Genomic DNA, 23,561 nt, shown 5'->3' with positions numbered 1-23,561 from the left:
CTTGTTGCCCAGGCTGGAGTGCAATGGCGTGGTCTCAGCTCACCACAACCTCCACCTCCCAGGTTCAAGCGATTCTCCTGCCTCAGCCTCCCAAGTAGCTGGGATTACAGGCATGCGCCACCACGCCCATCTAATTTTGCATGTTTAGTAGAGACGGGGTTTCTCCATGTTGGTTAGGCTGGTCTTGAACTCCTGACCTCAGGTGATCTGCCAGCCTCAGCCTCCCAAAGTGCTGTGATAACAGGCGTGAGCCACCACGTCTACCCTTTTTTTTTCTTTACTTTTTTAAGACAGAATCTTGCTCTGTCACCAGGCTGGAGTGCAGTGGCGCAATCTCGGCTCACTGCAACCTCCACCTCCTAGGTTCAAGCGATTCCCCTGCCCTAGCCTACCAAGTAGCTGGGACTACAGGTGCCCACCACCACACCCAGCTAATTTTTTGTATTTTAGTAGAGACAGGGTTTCATCATGTTGATCAGGATGGTCTTGATCTCCTGACCTCGTGATTGACCCACCTCAGCCTCCCAAAGTGCTGGGACTACAGGCATGAGCCACCGCACCTGGCCAATGACCTGAGCCCCAAGCTGACCTTTTTGCTCTCCCTGGGTACCAAGGTGACCTCTGATCCTTTGGGCCCCTAGGTGACCCTTGACCCCCACCTCCAACATGACCAATGTTGCCTTCACAGCCATGGGCTCACAACTCACTTTGCCAAAGGATCCCTGGCCCAGAACCTTGAGGAGCTCGAAATGGGATGGATCAGCCTTCTCAGAGCCAGCCTTGACGTGGTGCGTGATGGAGATCTCCTTGAGGACGCCCTCATCCTGATGGAGGGATAGAGCTGGTGGGCACAGTGGGCCCCATCTGGGCAGCAGGAGGCAACCCCCCCCCGCCCAAGTCCCTTCCCACCAGACCGCAGCAGATGGGACCTAAAGGCCCAACAGATGACTTCCCTGAAGGGCTAGCCTCCAGGGACATCAATTTCAAAAGGGCCTCAAAGGTTGGTGAGGTCAAACCAGAACAGGCACCGCTCCTATTGCTCCTGATGCTCTGGACTGGTTAGGCCCAAAGGGATGCCCAGGCATGGCCAGGCTCAGCCAACATGACTCTGGCTGAGACCCAGAGACCTGTCCCAGGTCTGCCTGTGGGGCTTCCCTCCCCCTGCTGTTTTAGTTTTGCCACAATAGGAAGTAGGTTTGTTCTCATATGGGGAGGTAGAGCTGGGCCTTCATTCCTGGTCAGGATGGGATGAGGGATCCCTCTGGTCAGTAGGACAGGGCTGAGGAGCACAAAGACCCAAGAGTCACCCAAACTCCCCCATCGACTCAGTCAGTGCTGGCCTGGGGCAGGTCAGAGTTAAGGCTGGAGACTCCATGGCTTATCTTCCCAAACTTCCCTCCTACAAACCTACTAGAAGTGCCTTGCCAGAGACTCACCGTTCCAGGACTCTACCCTCCCTCCAATCTGCTGGTATTGCTTTGAAGCCCTCAACTGCCTCCTCACCTCCTCAGGAAGCAAGTCTGGGCAGGGTCCAGTTACCCCCGGCAGGACCAGGACAGACCAAAGCCAACTTGCACTAAGCTAACTTCCCAGGCACCTGCTGTGAGGGACACAGCCAGGCCAGGACCAGACATCCGGGCACACTCACCAAGTCCTGCTGGGAGCCAGAGCCAGGGCCAGGGACAGGCAGAGAGGTCTGGCTGATCCTGGGCCGGTGCTTCCTGGGCAGCCAGGGGAGCAGGGCCCAGAGCCGCAGACGGGGCGGCTTGGGATCCTGCTCCATCCGCCCAGCAGGGCCGCAGCACCATGGCAGGAGCAGGCAGCGTCCGGGGCTGCCGCGGAGGTGGCCGGGACCAAGGCGGATGTGCAGGGTAAGGGCGGAGGCTGGGCCCGGCCCAGGGCAGCCAATCACTCAGGGTCTGTGGTTTCCCAGCTCCAGGCCTACACCCTCAACACGTTCCCTTCCTCTCTCCCCCCTCCCCAGTGCCTGAGGGCTGCCCTCTGGCCATTCCCCCATCCTCCTTTTGCAGGGGCCTGCAAAGGGAAAGCCCCCTGCCAATGCAGCTGCTGAGCAGACAGGTACCCAACAGCAGACAGGTGTGGAAACAGATAAGAATGGCATCTAATAGTCAGGGGCAGGGGAGAACACATATCCAACAGGCAGGGATGGATAAGGATACCTATCCAATAGGCAGAGGCAGGAGAAATTCATATCCGATAGAAAACAGATGGAGACATGTACCCAACAAGAAGCAGCAGGAAGGGACTCATATCTAACAGACAGAGGTGGACAGAAGCTCATCCCCAATGTGTGTAGGCAGACAGGGACACAAATCCAACAGGCAGAGACAGAAAGGGACATGTACCCAACAGCCAGAGACAGACGGGGACATGACGGGGACATGTACCCAACAGGCAAAGACAGAAGGGGACATAAACCCAACAGGCAATGACAGAAGGGGACATGTATCCAACAGCACAGAGACAGATGGTGACATGAACCCAACAGACAGAGACAGAAGGGGACACGAACCCAACAGACAGAGACAGAAGGGGACACGAACCCAACAGGCAATGACAGAAGGGGACATAAACCCAACAGGCAGAGACAGAAGGGGACAGGTACCAAACAGGTAGAGGCAGAGGGAACATGTATCCAATAGGCAGAGACAGATGAAGACATGAACCCAACAGGCAGAGACAGAAGGGGACATGAACAACAGGCACCTAACATGTGACATGTGCCCAACAGGTGAAGGCAGGTACTTATCATGTGGAGACAGAGATTGGAACCCAACAACAGACACAAATAGGCAGCAAAGAGAAACCGCCGGAGTCAGTGAGGCCCAAGTAGACTGGCAGACACCTAGGGCAGATAGGTCTGACACCCGGCAGACACACAGGCAGGCAGCAGGGCAGGGATCCCCAGGAAGGGGTTAAGCGTGGAACTGTGGGTTCTTGTTGCTGTACCTGGGGTGGGGAAAGAGAGGAAGGGACACAGTCTGCAAACTCAAGAGAGCAGTCTGATATTTCTTGGAGACCCACCTCTGAGGCTGTTCGTTTCCCTAGGATTTTCCTCCTATGCCAGGACCTGAGGGGGTCCAGATAGTGGCTGAGAGGACCATCCCCTGAGTGCAATCTGATATATTTAACTCTGACCATATCCTAAAATCTGTTATCCTCATTCCAGGAACAGGAAACTGAGGCCCAGAAGACAGTGACTCACCAAGGCTCAAAGCAAACAGTGGCAGAGACAGCTTGGACCCAAGCACCTCCCCTGCTTCTGCCCGGCATGTGGTCAGCAGGCATCAAGTGCCAGGAAAGGGTGGGCAGGTAAGTCACCCAGAGCCACATCCTGCCATCACATCTGCCCAAAACCCCTCTTCCTTCAGCACTACGGTCCATCTGGGACCCTCCACTCTAGGTCCTGGCCCTTGGAGACACAATCTTATCTCAGGAGAAGATACCTAACCCTCTCAGATGGAGGTGTGGGTGGAACAACCTCACAAAAAAACCAGAAAGCTGCAGTCAAATCAGATCCCTGAGTGTAACCTTCTGGTGAGACAGGCAGAAAGCCTGGCTCAGAGAGGGACTGAGAGGGGCCAAGGCCACACAGCAATACCTGCACACCCCACCCTGAGATCTGAGCCCCACCTCATCTGCCTGCCCCTGACTGAGAACACTCCCTGGGGACAGAGGCAGGAAACCACCCGGAAACCCCAGGGGACAGAGCCGCCCCCAAACCCATTCCTTGCCCAGAGTCACAGTGACAGACACTGCTGGAGACAGACCACTCTTCTGCTCACCTTTCTGGGACAGGAAACCAAGTCTCTCTCAACCCTGGCGAAATCTGCCGGGGTCTGCATGGTAGGGCTCAAGCCAGTGGCCACAGGGCCCCGTTACTCCTCTTACTTCTGCTTTTTTTTTTAGCCTTCCTGGCCCAGAAGGCAGGGTCCCTGGCCCCCCTCCTTCTCACTTCCCTCTGCAGGGAGGAGGGACAGAAGATGGGTCAGGCTCCTCTGCAGAAGAGAGGACACCGCAGACCCTAAGCCCATGAGCCCAGGGCAGGCCTAGGGGCATGCTCCTCCCTATGTCCTCTGACTCTAAGGAGGAGAGACAAGAGCAGAGACAGAGGTCACAAGGTGATAAGGCAGTGACACAGTGAGCATCTCAGCACCCGCAAACATCCATGGTGGGGGGCCTGAGAGAACGTGGGGCAAAAGTCAGCAAAGGCTACTGTCTGACTGTCCAGCCCAGAGCTTAGATACTACATCCCCCATAGCATCCTTCCCTGGCTAGGCCCGCCCAGAATGGCAGCTGAGAAAGCAGGCACCAATGTACCGGGTCCTGCCCTGCTCAGCTGCCCTGAAGAAGGCTGCCAGTACCAAGCCCCAGGATGGGCAAGGTGGGCAGAAAGCCCGACCAAGAACCTCTCAGAGGTCTGAGAGGAGCAGGAGGCCGCTATGGGGCAGGGGTTGACCAGGCCCAGCCCCTTTCCACGTGGCCTCACTTCATCACTCACACAAGTACGGCACAGGAACTGACACGCACACAAACACACACTCAAGCTGATGATCGGAAACCCTGTCCACAGACAACCCTATGCAGAAATACGCACCCCCACGCCCCCACGGACTTCCCCTTCCCTGTCCTTGCAGAGTCTTTGCGGGTGGATGTTGCTGGGAGATTGTGAAAGACGCCTCCCTCAGGCCAAGCCTCTCATTGCTCTCCAGCTTCCTCTGACCAGTTTGGAGGCTGGGGCAGCCCTCGGAGCCCCAAAGCTCACCGTCCCTACCAACCCCTGGTCCCTCAGATGCAAAGAAAGAAGGTAGAGAGGTAGCTACTTTGTGGAAGGAGATTCTCCAGTCACAGGCAAAGATACACCAGGAGCCCGGTGCACACTGGCCTCTGTGGCCAGCAGGGTACCAGAAGGGGGCAACAGGAAGGAAACGGTCTCAGAACTGCCTTTGCTGAAGGCTATGTGGGCCATGAGGCCTCTGGTGGTGGGAGGGGGGAGGACAGCCACCAGCCCACATCCCTTGGTCCCTGCCCCATCCCCCTATAGGCACTTCCTCTTTATTTACTTCCTCCTACAGGGCAGCTGGAAGAGAAGCTCAGAGTCCCCCAGCCTGATCCCTGGTCTCCAGGGTCCCCACCCTGCCAGCTGTAGCCAAGCCCACCTGCTAATCCTGGCCCTGAAGGACACCAACAGCCCCTTCCCCAGCTGGCAGCAATTGCAGGGCCCTCCCTCAGGTGGGACAGATGTCCTCCATGCATCTCCCAGCATGCCCCCAGGCAGGTGAGGAGGGGTCCACAGCTCCCTGGCAGCCTTGAGGGGGAGCCGGCCTCCCACAATAGGTCAGGACTCACATGGAGACATGCTAGCAAGTGTGCCTCCTACTGATCGAGCAGTTACTGCATACAGCCTTTGTTTTTTTTTTGAGAGGGAGTTTCACTCTTGTCACCCACGCTGGAGTACAGTGGCGCGATCTCAGCTTATTGTAGCCTCTACGTCCCAGGCTCAAGTGGTTCTTGTGCCTCAGCCTCCAGAGTAGCTGAGACTACAGGCGCACTCCACAATACCTGGCTAATTTTTCTGTATTTTAGCAGAGACAAGGTTTCACCATGTTGCCCAGGGTGGTCTTGAACTCCTGAGCTCAGGTGATCCACCCACCTTGCCTCCCAAAGTGCTGGGATTATAGACGTAAGCCACTGTGCCTGGCTTTTTTTTTTTTTTTTTTTAAAGTCTCTCTCTGTCGCCCAGGCTGGACTGCAGTGGTACAATCATGGTTCACTGCAGCCTCTTGGGCTCGAGTGATCCTCCCACCTCAGCCTCTGGAGTAAGCTTGGGAGGACAAGTGTGCACCACCACATCTAGCTAATTTTTAAAAAAAAATTTTGTAGAGGCTGGGTCTCCCTGTGTTGCCCAGGCTGGTGCTGAACTCCTGGGCATGGTGGCATGCACCTGTAGTCCCAGCTACTCTGGTAGCTAAGGCAGGAGGATCACTTGAGCCTAGAAGGTCAAGGCTACAGTGAGCTGTGGTTGCGCTACTGTAGTCCAGCCTGGGCAACAGAGGGAGGCCCTGTCTGAAAACAAAACCAACCCAAAAAACCGCAACTATCCTGAGACATCCATAATTAAGGTGCTGTGGGTGTCCAGAGGTGGTGACTATCTGCCAGTGGGTGAGGTCAGGAAAGACCTTCCAGAGCGAGGCAGCCCACCTGGGTCCTGAGGATGAACAGGTATTGGCCAGGCAGAAAGGAGGAAAAAAGAAACTCTACGTAGAGAAAGACCTGTGTGAGCAAGGGGCTTATGGCCAGGAGGGTAGGGTGGGAAGTCAGAAGAACTGGCCACTCACTAGCTGAGTGCTCAGGGCAAATCTCTTTCCCTGTCTGAACCTCAGTTTCCTCCTCTGTAAAATGAATGTTAGAACAATATGCTCCACTCTCAGATTGTTTCTAAAAGCAAAATGGCCACAGAGATAAGGGGATGTTGGAAACACAACTTCTCCCAGGTTTACTTGATAGTCTTACTGCTGTGGGGTCTCCCCTGGACAGGCTGAAGGGACAGAGCCCAGCCACAGGGCCCCAGGTACTAGGAGTGTGGCCAGCCTTCTCTGGCCAGGCCAAGGGAAGTTCCTCTCAACACCTGAGGCTGCCCGAGGCTCCCTGAAGTCCACAGTCACATGCTGCCTAAGCTCTGGCCAGGGGAGCATGAGGGATCCGGGAGGGATCAGGGTTTCATAAACAGGAAGAGAGGAGGGGAGGGGAGATGCTCAGCTCTCAAAATAGACCTGCAGGCACTACAAAGGGGTCCAGCTCCGGAGATAGCTGGGGGAGGGGGTCTGGGATGCCCAGTCCACTCCCAGGAAGGGAGGGAGGGCAAATGGAGCCCTGGTGTGCCTGAGGGTACCAGATACACCTAGGTGCTGAGGGGATCCAGAGAGTTCTCACCCTGGAGGCTGTCCACACTACCGCTCCTAAAACCCAAATCCCAAATCCCAAATCCTGCCTTCTGCCTGAAATGAATAAAATAAGCAAGCATTAAACAGCAATATTGTGCCATAAGCCCTGTTAGATACTTTAATTTATATACACCACATTCTCTTTTCCAGGTGGCCCTGAGAAGTAGGTGTTATTCTCTTTTAATTTTTCAGGAAAGAACCCAAGCCTCAGCAGGGCAAGTGACTTATCCAAGGTTACAAGGCAAACAAAAAACACGTGCAGGATTCTGGACTCAGAATCCCTGACTCCCTTCCCTACCCCTTTTCCACCTGGAAGGCCCAATTCTTTCTCCAGCTGCCCAAATCCTGCCCTTCGAGGCCCAGCCAAATGCCAGCTCTACAGGGAACGTGGCCTGTGCCCTAGAGCCTATCCCAACTCTTCTTCCTCTGCCATGCACAGCAATGACCACGTCTCTGGTCCACACTTAGCCCTGAACTCAGATGCCATAAGCTGGGTTTCCTGGGAACATGCTCATCTCATCAGGCTAGAGAGAAATATGGGCACCTGGAAGGTGGTGGTATATGTCTCTGCCCAACACAGGGCATGGCACAGAGCAGAGTTTCTGTGTGCCCACAGCTGTGCTCTTGCCCCATCACAGCACCTACCACATGGCTTTCCTGTCTCCACCCTCTGCCCAAAGATTGGGAATTCCTGGAGAGTGGGGGATGCTGACTTCATTTTAGGCCCTCCTGTGTACAACAGTGTACACCGAATGTCTGATTAAGGATAACGTGGCCCATTGCCAGCTCATTCCACTGCACAAAGTGATGAGGTCCAGATCACACATTGAGCGCCCCCTGGTGTATTAAGCCCAGAAGTGGGCATTAGGGACACTGACAGCTGGGGCGACAGACGGATGAGCAGGTGCCCAGGACTGGTACCCCTTCGGATCACAAAAAGCCAACGTTCCTCCTCTTCAGCACTCAGGATTCTCTGGACTGAGAAATGACCCTGAAGCCAAACAAGACTTGACTTTATTGCCCACCAGCTATGTGATGTCCAACCTCAACTTTCTCATCTGTAAAACGGGAATAGTAACAATCTACCGCTGAGGATGTAGTGACAACTAAATGGAAAGCCCCTGGTGTGACGCCAGGCATAGGTTAAGTTCTTTCTCTTCCTTAAGTGGCATTCGAGATTCCCTGTCCCATCCATCTCCAGCCCTGTCTCCCTTCTCACCCCAGGATCTTCTGCTCTACAGCAAGAGTCACAGGCTTGGAAGCAAAAGGTTACCTGCCTGGGAAACTCCTGCCATTTCCCAATCAGCCCCTCTAGTTCTTGAGGTGAGAAGCTGTACTCAGCACAGGTCCCTAAATGCTGAAGTTCCTCTGCAACCCCAAGAACCTCAGCCCCGAGATCTGAACACCATGTTTCTTCACTTGGAACCTACAGCTTCTTCATTTTGTTACTAGGCAACAAGAGGTAGCTACTTTGTGGGAGGAGATTCTCCAGACACGGGCTGAGATAAACCAAAGGGCCCAGTCCGCACTATTTACTGGCCTCTGCTGGTCCAAGGTTGCCACAGTAACCCACAGAGAAGTGGGTGGGAGCCTACTTCTCTCACTTGCCCTACCCTTCCCAGCTCAGTCACTTCATCGTAGGAAGCTGAGCCAAGGTAAACATCAGGACTAATCCTGAATCCATCCCAAAGGTCAAGCTTATGGCAGGTCTGGTGCTCAAGCCAACCCAGGCCTGGAAGGTGGAGCCACTGACAGAGAGCTGAGCTGAGCAATACTCAGCATTCACGGTGCTGGTGCTGAAGCTGCTGTGTGCCAGGCAGTTACTACCTCGTCATTCTTCACATTGCTCCTGTGAGACAGGCACTGTTTCCCCAACTTACAGCTCAGGAAACTGAGACTCAGAAGAGAGAAGAGCTTCTGGTTAAATGGTGGGAATGGAGCCAGGACTGGAACCCAGATTTGCTCTAACACCAAAGTCCATGCTCTGTCCCTGCCTTGGCAGCTTCCAAAGGCTCTACACAGTCAGCATCTCCTGTGACCCCACAGCCACTCTGTGAAGGGGATGTGGTCTTTTCCAATATAGAGATGAGAAAGCCAAGGCCCAGAGGGTACAAGGAACCTCCAAGGTCACATTGCTGTCACCTAGTCCCTGGTGCTTTTGGCAGCACACAAAGCCAGGAACAGGGGCTAAGCGGCTGCAGGAAGGGGCCCAGAGGAAGCAGAGATAGCAGGAGTGAGGGAATGAGCCTCAGACTGGGAAGTGGAAGCTCTAAGAAATGGCATGAGTGCCACATGCCAGACAATGGGCCTGGTGAGTCTTGAGAGCCCACCAGCATCCCCTTTCCAGCTCACATGCCCAGATGCTCACTTCCAGGCACCTGGCAAGTACAGCTCTACCAAAAGGAGCATCGCAGCTGGCCTGAGCCCCTCCCATTGCTCCTTAGAGCCAGCCCAAATTCTGTGAGTAAATAAACCACAGGGGCATCCTGGCCTCTGTGATAGGGAACCAGAGCCTGGTCTAGATTCTGCTCCTGACCCTTTCTGGGCCACAGTCATCTCACCTATAAAATAGGAAGGTTGAAACAAGTGATTTCTTTCTTTTTTTTTCTGTCACCCAGGCTGGAGTGCAGTGGTGCGATCTCCGTTCACTGAAACCTCCGCCTTCTGGGTTCAAGCAATTCTCCTGTTTCAGTCTCCCAAGTAGCTGGGACTACAGGTGCCCGTCACCACACCTGGCTAATTTTTTTTTTTTGTATTTTTAGTAGAGATTAGAGACAGGGTCTCACTATATTGGCCAGGCTGTTCTCAAACTCCTGACCTCGTGATCCGCCTGCCTCGGCCTCCCAAAGTGCTGGGATTACAGGCATGAGCCACCATGCCCAGCCGGAACAAGTGATTTCTATACCCAGGGTTGCCACAAGGATTTGGTGGGCCCTGAGAAGGACGGCTGAGCTGGGCAAAGGGGCCAGAGGCTGGGGCCCTCAACTTCCTCCAAGGCCATGCAAACAGGACCCTCCACAGCCCCTCGCCAGGGTACTGGCCCTGGTCCTCACCTTGGACAGCTGAAGTTCAGCTTCTTCCCCTGTGGTCTGTCCATTCTGGAAAAGAGAAAGGAGATTGGGGGAACACCGTCAGACTTCAACACGCTTGGGAGAAAGATAGACTGTGGGGTACCCCCACACTTAGTTGCTCCCAATAGCCGTGGAGGCCATGGCTGAGAGGCAGGAGTCCTGGGTGGGTCCCCTCCACCTCCACTTTCACGTGAGGGTGTAGGGACCAAGTATTCTGGCAATGGCCCCTCCTGACTCAGGCAGAACATTCTCAGGGGCCAGCATTCTGTCCCTCATGCTGTCTGCCTGGCAAACACTTAGTCTTTGAAGACTTAGTTCAAATGTCACCTCCTTCTAGGGAGAAGGGAACGATCATATGTGACTTCCAGCTCTGCCAGATACAAACCTTGTGCAAACTAGTCAACTGTGAGAGGACTCAGTTTCCCATCTGTAACATAGGGGTAGTTACACTGACTTCCCAGAGTTGCTGCAAGGGTAGAAACAGACGGAGTCTAGGAAGTGTGCAGCCCAGAGATGGTGGCTACCCTTGTCTTGCCCTACTCTGGGCCCCCTTCCCTAACCTGGACAGGCAGAATGACTGCTGCCTCCATTACTTCAGCCTTCATTGCACCACTTGGCACACTGCAGGGACTATTTACACACAGGCCTGCCTTTCCTAATGAACGGGGAGTCGCGGGAGGGCAGAGATGAGGGCTTGGTGCTAACAGCTGCTCTCTTCCGAGCCTTTGCCACATGGCAGGCACTGGGCTCAGTGCCTCACACCTGTGGCACCATTTAATCCTCACGACAGCCCTGGGAAGTAGACCCTAGCCCCATGTGGCAGAGGAGGAAACTGAGGCTCTGAGGTGATCCCCACTCACCAGTTGTGTGATGATGCCTACGGTCACACAGCTGGTGAGTGGGGATTTGAAATCTGATCCCAAATCCAGAGGTGCTCAAAAAATGTCAGCTGAAAAACAGCCCAGAGCCCCACTCTGGGCAGTCTCGCCTTTTCCAGCTTCCAGACTTGACTCTCAGGTGGTTATTAAATACCCTGGGGTGTATCAAACCCAGCCCCTCTGTTTCCTGTGTGATGTGAGGTGAGTCACCTACCCTATCTGGGCATTTGGAAGCTGAAAGAAATCACCCCACCCCTCCTGAAATGGGGAGAGTGTGGTGAGGCCGACGGGAGGTTCCCAACAGCTAGGAAGCCCCACTCTAGTTCAGGTCTGGACTTTGGAGCCAGGAGCTGGGTCCATGGGGCAGCTGCAGCCCTGCTTGGCAGCAGCAGGCACAGCTGTGCTCTACCCATTACATAATCTCCCTGCCCCTGGAGCAGCTAGCTCCCCATTGCCGCTCCCAGAACATCCTGCCCCCGAGCCCCTTTAATGCCCCTAATCTCTCCACAGGGGCCAAATGTTCTACAGGCCCCTCCATACACACATCCATATGCACACTGTCATCTCTCAGCAGCCTGGGGAGAAGGGCCCAGGGGCTGGGCTGGGGTAGGGATGCTTTTACAGAGTGAGCTCCACTTCACCTAGACTCGACATAATTCCTGCAGGTGATCATAACAGCCGACCACCAGCTCCCTGCCCCTCAGCCTTCCCCACTCCAAACCCTCATCATTCCTAAAATCAAGTGCAACTGCTGCACTCAACTCAGTCAACATTTGCTGAGAATCTTCTATATACCAGGCCCCAAGCCCTTCCATGGCCCCTTTGCCTGTAGAATAAAGTCCTAGCTCCTTAGCATAAAATTCAAGGTCATCATCTTAACACAATAACTAGCAATGTAGGTTTTGCAACCTAATCTTGTAGGTTCAAATTCTGGCTTCTACCACCTGCATGATCCCTAGAAGATTAGTTCATTTCTTGGGGCTTCAGTTTCCTCATCTGTGAAATGAGGATCAAAGTAACGTACCTCACTGGTGGTTGCAAGAAGCAAATGAAATAATGCCTATAAATATATACACTTGGCATGCAACTGGCCTAAAAACAATAGCCATTCTTATCATTGGGCCCTATTTTTGAGCTAGACTGAACAACCAGAGACCTTGAGAACAGTCTATTTCATATCCCCAGCATTTGTATGGAGGTTCCCTCTACCAAGAAAGGCTTTCCTGACTTGTCACTTTGGCAAAGTCCTGGTCTTTTATCAGGACTGAATTCAAATGTCACCCCTGTCCACACAGCCTCAAGTACCTTCCTCTCTCCTCTCTACCCCCATGGCACCAAGCACACTGCAGGTTAACTCGGGAAGGAGCCATGGTTTGTCCATCATCAACTCCTTGGCACCCAGCCAGATTCTGGCATGTGGTTTACCCAACGAAAGTTCAACCCAGCAAACAGAGTAAGAAGGCCAAAGCAGGTTCTGTTACTCCTATTTTTCAGATGAGGCTCAGAGAGTTAAGGGACTCACCCGAGGTCCCTCAGTAGGCAGGTGGCAGACATGTGACCATAACCCAAAGTCACATAGCTGCAAGCCTACTGAGGGAGGGGAGAAGGGGTTGGTGTACTCAGAGGTGTGAGTTTCTTAAGTAGTGACCTGGATGATTTAGGGGACCCCTTGGGCAGTCTGGCTGCCTCCATTCCCTGAATCTCTGGCTTGAGTATCATCTTTATGGAACTCCATACCTGTAAGAGCAGAGAAACAGGCAGCCCTGGAGAACAGACTGGTAGGGGTAGGAGGGTTGGGGGGTGCGGGCTTTCTGCTCAGAGCCTGGGTCCTGGGTCATCTGCCCCTCTGGCCTGACTGCTGCATAGGATGGTGGAAAGAACACAGCTGTGCAGCCAGAAAGATACAGTCACTAATCCTAGCTCTGCCAGCCACTTATTCTGCCCTTGGGTCTGTCATATCACTTTTTATTTTTATTTATTTATTTTTTGAGACTGAGTTTCAATCTTTTACCCAGGCTGGAGTGAAGTGGCGCCATCTAGGATCACTGCAACCTCCATCCCCCTTGCCCCCACCCCCCGGCCCTGGGTTCAAGCAATTCTCCTGCCTTGGCCGCCCAAGTAGCTGGGATTATAGGAGTGCACCACCACGCCTGGCTAATTTTGTATTTTTAGTAGAGACAGGGTTTCACCATATTGGCCCAGGTGGTCTCGAACTCCTGACCTCAGGTGATCCACCCTCCTCAGCCCCCCAAAGTGCTAGGATTACAGGCATGAGCCACCGTAACTGGCCTCATATCACTTTTTAAAGTCTCAGTTTTGGCCAGGCACGGTGGCTCACACCTGTAATCCCAGCATTTTGGGAGGCCAAGGTGGGCGAATCATGAGGTCAAGAGATTGAGACTATCCTGGCCAACATGGTGAAACCCCGTCTCTACTAAAAATACAAAAATTAGCTGGGTGTGGTGGCGTGCACCTGTAGTCCCAGCTACTCAGGAGGCTGAGGTAGTAGAATCGCTTGAACCCAGGAGATGGAGGTTGCAGTTAGCGAAGATCACGCCACTGCACTCCAGCCTGGTGACAGAGCGAGACTCCGTCTCAAAAAAAAAAATAAAGTCTCAGTTTCCTCATCTGTATCACGAGGGCAGGTGTGTCTTGCTGACATCTGCACCTTGTTGTTTGAAATAGTACTTATCACAGAGGTGCTAAATAAATGACTGAATGGGGACAGTGATGCTGACCTTGCAGAGTACTGAATGAAGGACCTTGTCTTAGGAGTACTTTGGCCATCTTAGAGGATAGAGACCCACCCTCCTCCCTTTTCCTCAGAGAGCACTGCTCATGAGGACAGATGCACAGGGCCACAGACCACTGCCCCCACTTCCTAGATGTCAGAAATGGGTTCCAACCAGCATCCTTCCTTCCCACCCAAGCAGCTCTGTCTTGGAAAGAGGGGCCCAGGGCAGCATCTGGAGAAGCTGGGCAGCAGATGGAGAAGGACAGCACGTGCCCCACAGGCAGGAAGCAGCCCCAGGAGCTGGGTTCTGAGCCCAGCATTGGCAGCTCTGCTCACTGCTGGAGGCTGGGGGCCAGGTGCCAGGGCCAGCTGGCACTGCCAGCCCTCGGCAAAGACTGGACAAGGGCCCTGCAGGATAAGACGAGTCTGCCAACATCCGGAGCCTCTCTTGGAGCACCTTCCACCTGGGCTTGCATGGCTCCAATCCTTCCCCATCTCTGAGCCTCTCTCCCACTTGGTGGAAGACAGAGAGAGATCTTGGTTCCAGTCCTGGCTCTGACATTAACACATATGCCTGAATTCAATTGTCCCATCTGAAAACGGAGGTAATAATCCCTACCTTGAGAAGCTGTTGTGAGAATTAAAGTGAGGTGACATTCATGAAGCAGAATGGATAGCACAGAGTAAAGCTCTGTATGTGGCAAAACTGGGCCTGGGGACAAGGCCACTGCCTTCAACAGGGCCAAGGAAGGCCCAGGCAGGATCCTCATCCACACTTCCCATAGACTACTCCACCAAGGCTGCACCCAGGCCAGGCCCTGCCTCCCAGCAGCCCATTTTCAGCAGCATGATGGGAGGGCAGGGCAGTTCAGATACTAGGTCTCTGAGAAAAGCCTCCCGCCAGCCTCTCACCTGCCTCCTTCCTAGCTAGGAGCTGCCAGCAGCAGTGGTGCCTATACATGCAGGTCAGGCGGCCATATCACTTACATGTCACCTGGGCTGAAAACAGCGAGGCCCTGTTCTCCAGTGAGAGCAACCCAACCTGCACTGTGCCTGCCCTGTGGCTCCTGTTACCCAAACAATCACACCCAGTCACCTGGCACCTCCAGGATTGCGGGGAGAGGGGACCAGACCATAGTACTCAGCACTCTGCACCCTGTCAGGCCCAGGAAGTGGAGGCTAGAACCTAGCACTTGCCACTGGAGAAGCAGAGGCCCAGACAGGCTGAAGACTGACTGAGGATCACGCAGCATTTCTGGGGCAAAACTCCTGAGGAAATCGCGTCCCCCTGCCCCACCAATCCCAGGAAGTCTGCTGGTCTTCACCCTCCCAGAGCTCAGGTGTTACAGAACTCAAAACTGAGATGAGTTTCCCAGTTAAACCTGGCCCACTGGTGAGGCTGGCCCCTGCTTCAGGATTCCCTAAGGAGAAGCAGGAAGTGGTGCCCTGGACCGAGGATCGAGCTTCTGGGTGTCCACCCTCCCTATCAGCATAAAGTCTCTCCCCAGCCTCTCCCAGTCCTACCTTCCCCTTTGGAGGCCCGGTCCCAGGGGCTTGCCTGGGCAAAGGAATCCACCTCTAAGCACCACCCCCAGGCCCTGGTGCCCAGTCCTAGTAGGGGGGTGGCAGTACAGGGGCTGCAGAGGGCAGTGTTCCTCACCTCAGAGGGTGAGTCAGCGAGAGAACCTGAGCAGCCTAGCAGTGCCTGTAAAATCCCCATGGCAGGAATCCCAGAGCAATTTACTCCAAATTGCGCCTTCAGGTTGGTTACCTAATCCTGCCGCGCCCACCCTCTGATAGCCGGTGTTGGCCATCCCTTTAAAGGGGCAGCACACCCTGGGGGCTGGGGACCTTGGGTGCTAACTCTGATCTTAGCCTGTGGTCCTGAGAGGCAGGACATGTGGTGGCTGCCCTAGGTAAGAGAAGGCAGAGGAGGGGACTGAGGCAGGAGTTCCAGGCCCAAGCTGGGAGAAAGTCATCTCAGTTCCTGGGCTCAAATGAGGTCTCCATTCCCTCCCTGCATCCCCCCAACAGCCACCTGGGAAGCAGAATATCACCTGCTGCCTTCCCAGCAAGAGGTTAAGGAGGAAGTTTTCCACAAGCTAGTTCAGAGCTTGACCTTGACTGTGGGGTCAAAAGGCACAGGAAGAGCTGGCTTTCTGCACACTTAGCGACTGGAGCCACAGAGCCCTCAAGGGAGGACAGGAGCTGCTTCTAGGAGAGAAGGAACTGGGTTGTCTGGGAAGTCTGGGCTGGCAGAAGCCAAACTCCCCAAAGGCCCAGCCCTTCCTACCGGAAGGGGCATAAGAGGAGAGGCAGGCACCAACGTCCCCCCACGCCCTGCCAAGAATCATCTTCACAAGGTCTAAGGGCTCTTTCCCACTCTCTTCTCCACAGCCCGGAGTAGGGGACACAGGTGTCCTCTGGCCCTGGCCTCAGGGCAAAGAAAACCAGGCGTTCCAGCCCCAGAAGGGTGGTGCCATCCCACATTCCACAACCGCCAAGGGTCAAGAGGGGCAATCCTTCCAGGCTCAGCAGCGGTGAAGCGAGAAGCAGGGATCTCTTGAGGGAGGTCCCCGGGAGAAGGTGGGGAGGGGTCCCATGACTCCTGTCTACGGTAGAAACCCAGACATCTGGCACTGAAGATTTCCAGGTCTGCACTAATGGAGGAAGCTCCGACAGCTCCAGACAGATGCTGGGACGAGTCCTAGGTACGGGGTGAAGTGAGAGCCAGATCTCAGCGCCCCATAGGATCCCTTCTCCTGGCTATGGCGGGGAGGTACTCGGCGCTTGGCGGAACTGTCCCTGGCACACGCACACCCAGGGCATAGGGGGGTGGAGCTGGACAGTGGGCAAGAGATCGGAGGGCACTCGCGCCCTCGCGGGCGCCCGCCAGGCTGCAGCAGCGCTTCGGGCCGCCCCGCCCCTGTGAGGATCCGGGCTAGCCGGCCGCGGGCGCCTGTCCCCCGCCCCGCTCACTCACCTCCGGGTCCAGCGGCACCAGCTCCATGAGCGGCCAGGGTTCCTTGAGCTGGGCGAGTGGCATCGCGCCGCCGCCGGTCGCCCGCGCTCCTCCGGCGGCCCCGGCTGCGCCGCCTCCCGGGTCCTGGGGTCCCTGGCTCTGCAACCCGAACCGCCGCGCCCCCCGAGCCCCTCGCGCTCAGGCTGGGCCGTCCGCCGCCGCCGCCGCCGCCGCCGCCGCGGCACTAGCACTTCGGCTCCCTCCGTCACCAGGCGCCGCCGCGCCCATTGGCTACCTGCGCGGGGGCGGAGCCGGAGAAGCCCCGCCCCAGCCCCCGCGGCGCGGCATTCCCAGCGCCGACCCCCTCCCCTATCGTCGGCCCCGCCCCCGCCGAGAGCCCCCAGCCCGCGCTCGGCTCCGCCCGAGAGGCCCTGCTGGCTCCTCCCTCCCAGCGGTGTCCCCTGCGCACATCACGCTGGAGCCACCGTTCTCCCCCGCTCAGCTCATTTGGAATCCCAGCCCAGATGTTCCTTCTCCTCCCAACGGGAGGGAAGCCCCCTATCTCCGCCCCCAGCACACACACTCTCACTGGGTTCCTGGGCCCGATCTAGGCTGAGGCTTGGAAGGAGCCTGGGACCTGCCCCCCTCAGGCCCTCACCTCACCAAGCCCTGGAAATCCCCTGTCCTCTACTAATTTCTACCTCACACCGAAGCTAACACTATGCTCCAGGCCCAGACAGGCTCCAGCAGTTCTGTTACCACCATCAGGACCCACAGCGCCACCACAGTGATTGACTGTTTGATCGATTGATTATATATATATATATATAATATGTGTACATATATAAATATTATATATGTTATTATATATACATATATAAATATTACATATATATGTATGTATGTATACAGTGAGAGAGAGTGAGACGAAGTTTCGCTGTGTTCCCCTGGCCGATCTTAAACTCCTGGGCTCAAGCAATCCTCCTGCCTCGGCCTCCCAAAGTGCTGTGATTACAGGCATAAGCCACCGTGCCTGGCCAAGAGTGATTTCTTAATATGCGTTTTTGCAATCTGTGCTCTGCCCTATCACTTGATGGGGATCCTTTCAGGCCAGGTCTCCCTGAAGTCACCTGCAGCCCCAGCTCTGGACTGGTTTGGGTCTGCGACTCTCTGAGGAGGGATCAGGCTCCCAGGATAAACCAAGGCTTGATGGGACTTGGAGTGAAAGGCCAGGGAGACTGGTTCCCCAGGAGAGATTTAGCCTCCACCTAAAGAGCCTTGGGGATCCAGGTGTGGTGAGATGTAGTCAGGTGTGAGGAGCCAGCTTGCTGGAGGGACAAGCTTGCTGGTTTTGCAGACAGGAAGACTGGTCAGTTATTTGCAGAGCTGTTCTAAGGCAGGGGGATGGGAAGGAATGTTTATCAAAAGCTTCCTGCGAGCCATGTGATTTCCTTGAGTGATTATCACCACCTAGTTTACAAATCATGAAACAGGCTCAGAAAGATGAAGTGACTTACCCAAGGTCACATAAGAGGTTGAGAACAGACTAGGGCTTAAAAAATCCAAGTTAAGAATAAGGATTTCTCCTGATCCACATGCTCCTCCTTTTCCATGGCTTTCCCAAAGTCCTTTCCACTTGAAATTCAGTTCAACCTCAGCTGTTGAACTGAATTTCTAGTGGAAAGGACTTTGGAACCCAAGAAATACGGGTTTGAATTCCAGCTCTGCTACCTCCTTAACATTGGGAAACTCATTTTATGGCTCTAAACCTCAATTTCTCCATCTGTAAAATTGGAATTATAATCTCAGTCTTTCAGGTATATAGTGAGGACAAGATTCATTTTAATTCAATAAATTATTTACAGATACATACATACATACACATATATATACACATACACACACACACACACACACACACACACACACATATATATATATATATATATATTTTTTTTTTTAGGTCTCACTCTGTTGCCCAGGCTACAGTGAGATCATAGCTCACTGCAGCCTTGAACTCTTGGGCTCAAGCGATCCTCCCACCTTCTACAAGTAGCTGGCACTTCAGGTGTGTGCCACCATGCCCAGCCAATTTTTTGTATGTTTTGTTTTTGTAGAGATGTGGTCTCACTATCTTGCCCAGGCTGGTCTTAAACTCCTGGCCTCAAGTGATCCACCTGCCTCCCAAAATGCTGGAATTACAGGTGTGAGCCACCACACCTGGCTTATTTATGGCTGTATATTACACATCAGACCCTCTTCCTGAGCATGTATTGTAAGCCAACACTCCTTTTTATTATTACTATTGAGATAGAAGAGTCTCACTCTGTCACCAGACACCAGTACAGTGGCACAATCTTGGCTCACTGCGACCTCTGCCATCTGGGTTCAAGCGATTCACCTGCCTCAGCCTCCTGAGTAGCTGGGATTACAGATGCATGCAACCATGCCCAGCTAACTTTTGTATTTTTAGTAGAAACAGGGTTTCACCATGTTGGCCAGGATGTTCTCAATCTCTTGACCTCATGATCCACCCACCTCTGCCTCCCAAAGTGCTGGGACTACAGGCATGAGCCACCGCGCCTGGCCTTCTCTTTTCTTGTCTAAAATAGCTTCACTTGGTCAGGCATGGGGGCTCACACCTGTAATCCCAGCACTTTGGGAGGCTGAGGCAGGTGGATGGATCACTTGAGCCCAGGAGTTTGAGACCAGCCTGGCTAACATGGTGAAACCCGTCTCAACCAAAATACAAAAATCATCTGGGTGTGGTGGCGTGTGTGCCTGTAGTTCCAGCTTCTTGGGAGGCTGAAGCAGGAGAATCACTTGAACCCAAGAGGTGGAGGCTGCAGTGAGCTAAGATCGGGCCACTGTACTCCAGCCAGGGTGACAGAGTGTGAGACTGTCTCAAAAAAAAAAACAAAAAACTGCTCCCCATCAGTGCTATAACCTATGTTATCTTTTTATTTTTCATGGCATGCCTCTCTACTAACAATCCTGCTGTATATTTGACCCCATCTTTACAAAAAATTTAAAAATAGCTGGGCATGGTGGCATGACCCTGTAGTCCCAGCTACTCAGGTGGCTGAGGCAGGAGAATCACTTGAACCCAGGAGGCAGAGACCAAAGCCTGATTTCTGGTCCTTGGAAACTTTCTTTATTGCCACCTAGAGTAACCAAGGGATTTAAATCTGAGAAAAGAATAAAAACTGCGGCCGGATGGCTTTCTTTTCTTTCTTTCTTGAGACAGAGTCTTGTTTTGTCGCCAGGTGCCAGGCTGGAGTGCAGTAGCGTGATCTTGGCTCACTGCAACTCCACCTCCTGGGTTCAAGCAATTCTCCTGCCTCAGCCTCCCAAGTAGCTGGGACTAACGGCACGCTCCACCACGCCCAGCTAATTTTTGTATTTTTTGGTAGAGGCGGGGTTTCACCACATTGGCCAGGTTGGTCTCTCTCTTTTTTTTTTTTTTAAAGATGGGATTTCACCATGATGGCCAGGCTGGTCTTGAACTCCTGACCTCAGGTGATCCACCCACCTTGGCCTCCCAAAGTGCTAGGATTACGGGCATGAGCCACCGCGCCCAGCGAGGATGGTCTCGATCTCTTGACCTCGTGATCTGCCCGCCTCGGCCTCCCAAAGTGCTGGGATTACAGGCGTGAGCCACTGCGCCCGGCTGGCTGGATGGCTTACTTTAGCTAGTAGCCTGTTTGTTTCTTCCACTAGAACAAAGCTCCGTGAGGCAGGACTTGTCTATTTTGCTTATTGCTATTTCTCTGGATACATCTGACATATCGTAGGCCCTCAAAATATACTTGTGAATGGAGCCACACCAACCCGGGCTCTAATCCAGGTCCGGCTACCTCCTAGCTGTGTGACTCTCAGTATTTCAGTTAACCCCTCTGAGCCTCAGCTTGTGCCTTGGAAAACTAGAGATGGTTATGAGCATTAACTGAGATCAGGCAATAAAATACCTGTGCAGTGCCTGGCACATGATAGGTGCTCCATAGAAATGGTAAGTGACAATCACAGACTTCCTTCCTTGCCTCCAAATTCTTCCCCGGCAAAGAAGGGGGACAGCCAGAGACTGGGGCCTGGAGTTCACTGAGTGGGTTCTGCATTTGTGTGCAGTGAAGACATGAGGCCTCAGCCTGGAGGAACTCCCCAGACTGTGATCAGGGGCCAGTAGAGAATGAAGCCGAAGCGGGAGTGGCCAGGCCTAGCCAACATGGTGAAACCCCATCTCTACTAAAAATACAAAAATTAGCCTGGCGTGGTGGTTCACACCTTTAGTCCCAACTACTTGGCAGGCTGAGCAAGAGAATTGCTTGAACCCGGGAGGTGGAGATTGCAGTGAGCCGAGATCATGCCACTGCACTCCAGCCTGGGCCACAGAGTGAGACTCCATTGCAAACAAAAAGAAGGAGCAGTCAGAGAGGAAGAGGAGGAACAGAAGCATGCAGGTGGGATGGTCCAGGACTGCAGAGGGTCAAAGAGAGCAAGGCAAAGAATTGGGCAGTGAGCTCCTCCATAGAGCAGTGCCACTGACCTGGAGCCTGGGGATGAGGCCGACTTTGATTGCTGTCATTAGAGAGGATAGGAGGTGACAGCAAAGGTGACATCGTAGTAGGAAAAGTTGGGGATGGAATTGGAGTTAAAAGGGGCAGAAGAGGGAGCAGCTGGTCGCCTGCAAATAGTTACTGGGCACTGGCTGCATGCCAGGCACTGTTCTAGGCACTGGGAATACAGCAGAGGAGAAGACAGAGTCTCTGCCCTCTAGGATAGAGGCCCACGAACTGTGGCCCACACAACAAATCTGGCCTACTATGTTTGTATGCTTGCAGGCTAAGAATGGTTTTTAGATTTTTAAATCATTTTAAATGTCAAAAGAAGAATATTTCATGACATGTGAAAGTTATATGAAATTCAGATTGTAGTATCCATAAATAAAGTTTTATTGGAACACAGCCACGCTCCGTTTACGTATCGTCTATGGCTGCTTTCTCACTACAACAGCAGAGTTGAGTGGTTGCAACAGAGACCATATGGCCCGAAAAGCCTAAAATATTTACTAGCTGGTTCTTTAGAAAAAGAGGTTTGTTGACCCCTACTCTAGAAAGTTACATTCTCTGGCTAGACATGGTGGCTCATGCCTGTAATTTCTGCAGTTTGGGAGATTGAGGCAGGTAGATTGCTTGAGCCCAGGAGTTCGAGACCAGCCTGGGCAACATAGTGAGACCCCATCTCTACAAAAAATACAAAAATGCCTAGTGGCATATGCCTGTAGTCTCAGCTGCTCAGGAGGCTGAGGCAGGAGGATAGCTTGAGCCTGGGATGTTGAAGCTGCACTGAGCAATGACTATGGCGCTGTACTCCAGTCTGGGAGACAGAATGAGGACATGTCTCAAAAAAAAAAAAGAAAGAAAGAAAGAAAGAAAAGAAAAGAAAAAAGTTACATTTTCTTTGGGGAAGACAATTAAACAAGCAGGTGAGCTTTTTTCCAGGTGCTTCCCAGGACAAGAGCCAGCTGGTTTCAGTGTTTCTTTGTACCCTGCTTCTTGGCCACCTTCCCCTGGAAGAGAACTTCTCTATCCAGCCAGGCTCTGATACAGCAGAACAGGTCAGGTCATGGTACTCAGTCCCCTGCCTCCTGGCCAAGAGGATCCAGCCTTTTTCTGGAAGGAAAATAGCCTCACTCATTGATTTGCAAAGTCTAGCATCCACCAGATCCCCTTCTCCTCTCCCAGATCCTGGATCCAGGAACAGCTTGTGACCTCAGAGGAACATAATCACCTTTGTTGTCAAGGCCTGCCATCTGTGTACCTGCCACTTGGATGGTGCCCCCTCTTTAGACACACTCTTCTCACCCACTGCTTCATGAAGCCCTCACAGGGCTAAGGCATGGGTAGGGATTGTTAGTTTCATTTCCAGATGAGGAAACAGACTTTTTCTATTTTTTTATTTTTTTTATTTTTTAAGACGGGGTTTCACCATATTGGTCAGGCTGGTCTTAAACTCCTGACCTCAGGTAATCCGCCAGCCTTGGCCTCCAAAGTGCTTGGATTACAGGCGTGAGCCACCACACCCGCCCTGAGGAAACAGACTTAAAGAGATGAACTGACGGCCAGGCGCGGTGGCTCATGCCTGTAATTCCAGTACTTTGGGAGGCAACGCAGAAAGATCATGAGGTCAGAAGTTTGAGACCAGCCTGACCAACATGATGAAATCCCATCTCTACTAAAAATAGAAAAAAATTAGCCGGGTATGGTGGCACGCCTATAATCCCAGCTACTCAGGAGGCTGAGGCCGGAGACTAGCTTAAATCCAGGAGGTGAAGGTTGTAGTGAGCTGAGATCCCACCATTGCACTTTAGCCTGGGCAAAAGAGACTCCGTTTCCAAAAAACAAAAAAACAGATGGCTGCTACCGTGGCTGCTGCCAGTGCAGGGGATTCCCCCGTCCCCAGATGAATTGTTCCCGAGAGGCGATGGGGAGAAGACTAAGGAGGAGCTGGAGGAGGACGACGACAAGGAGCTAGATGAGACCCTGTCAGAGAGACTATGGGGCCTGACAGAGATGTTTCTGGAGAGGGTATGGTCCGTGGCGGGAGCCACTTTTGATCTCTCCCTCTTTGTAGCTCAAAAACTGTACAGGTTTTCCGGGGCAGCCTTGGGAACTGGGACCACTTGCTTTATGATCCTGGTTCTTCCCGTTGTCTTTGAGACTGAGAAGTTGCAAATGGAGCTACAGCAGCAACTGCAGCAGCGGCAAATACTTCTAGGGCCTAACACAGGGCTCTCAGGAGGAATGCCAGGGGCTCTACCTTCACTTCCTGGAAAGATCTAGATTGTTTCTGCTCTTTGAGCTGCCTCAGGGGGATAAATTTGAAATTCAATAGTGTTTGAACTGCTGATTTTTTTTTTTTTTTTTTTTTTTGTGTTCTGTCAATTAAATTAAC

The 23,561-nt window shown here is 53.3% G+C and overlaps 1 protein-coding gene and 1 pseudogene across 1 annotated transcript in view; one reads left to right on the top strand and one right to left on the bottom strand.

Moving 5' to 3' along the window:
• Positions 1 to 16,865, bottom strand: part of LOC119472132 (ribosomal protein S6 kinase alpha-1-like) — an 18,887-nt gene extending 2,022 nt beyond the window's left edge. Inside the window, exons 1-3 of the mRNA XM_037740691.1 lie at positions 16,632 to 16,865; positions 10,019 to 10,063; positions 701 to 824 (exon numbers count right to left, since the gene is read on the bottom strand). Coding sequence (XP_037596619.1) covers positions 701 to 824; positions 10,019 to 10,063; positions 16,632 to 16,694 — 232 coding nt within the window. The 5' untranslated portion in view covers positions 16,695 to 16,865. The remainder of the gene's footprint in view (positions 1 to 700; positions 825 to 10,018; positions 10,064 to 16,631) is intronic.
• Positions 16,866 to 23,019: 6,154 nt separating this feature from the next.
• Positions 23,020 to 23,522, top strand: LOC108308797 (annotated as a pseudogene).
• The last annotated feature ends 39 nt before the right edge of the window (positions 23,523 to 23,561 follow it).

The sequence above is a fragment of the Cebus imitator genome, unplaced genomic scaffold (assembly GCF_001604975.1).
Source record: "Cebus imitator isolate Cc_AM_T3 unplaced genomic scaffold, Cebus_imitator-1.0 Scaffold87, whole genome shotgun sequence".
In the NCBI taxonomy this organism is placed as follows: Eukaryota; Metazoa; Chordata; class Mammalia; order Primates; family Cebidae; genus Cebus; species Cebus imitator.
The sequence above is the reverse complement of the archived record's forward strand: the minus strand, read 5'-3'. Positions and strand labels throughout refer to the sequence as shown.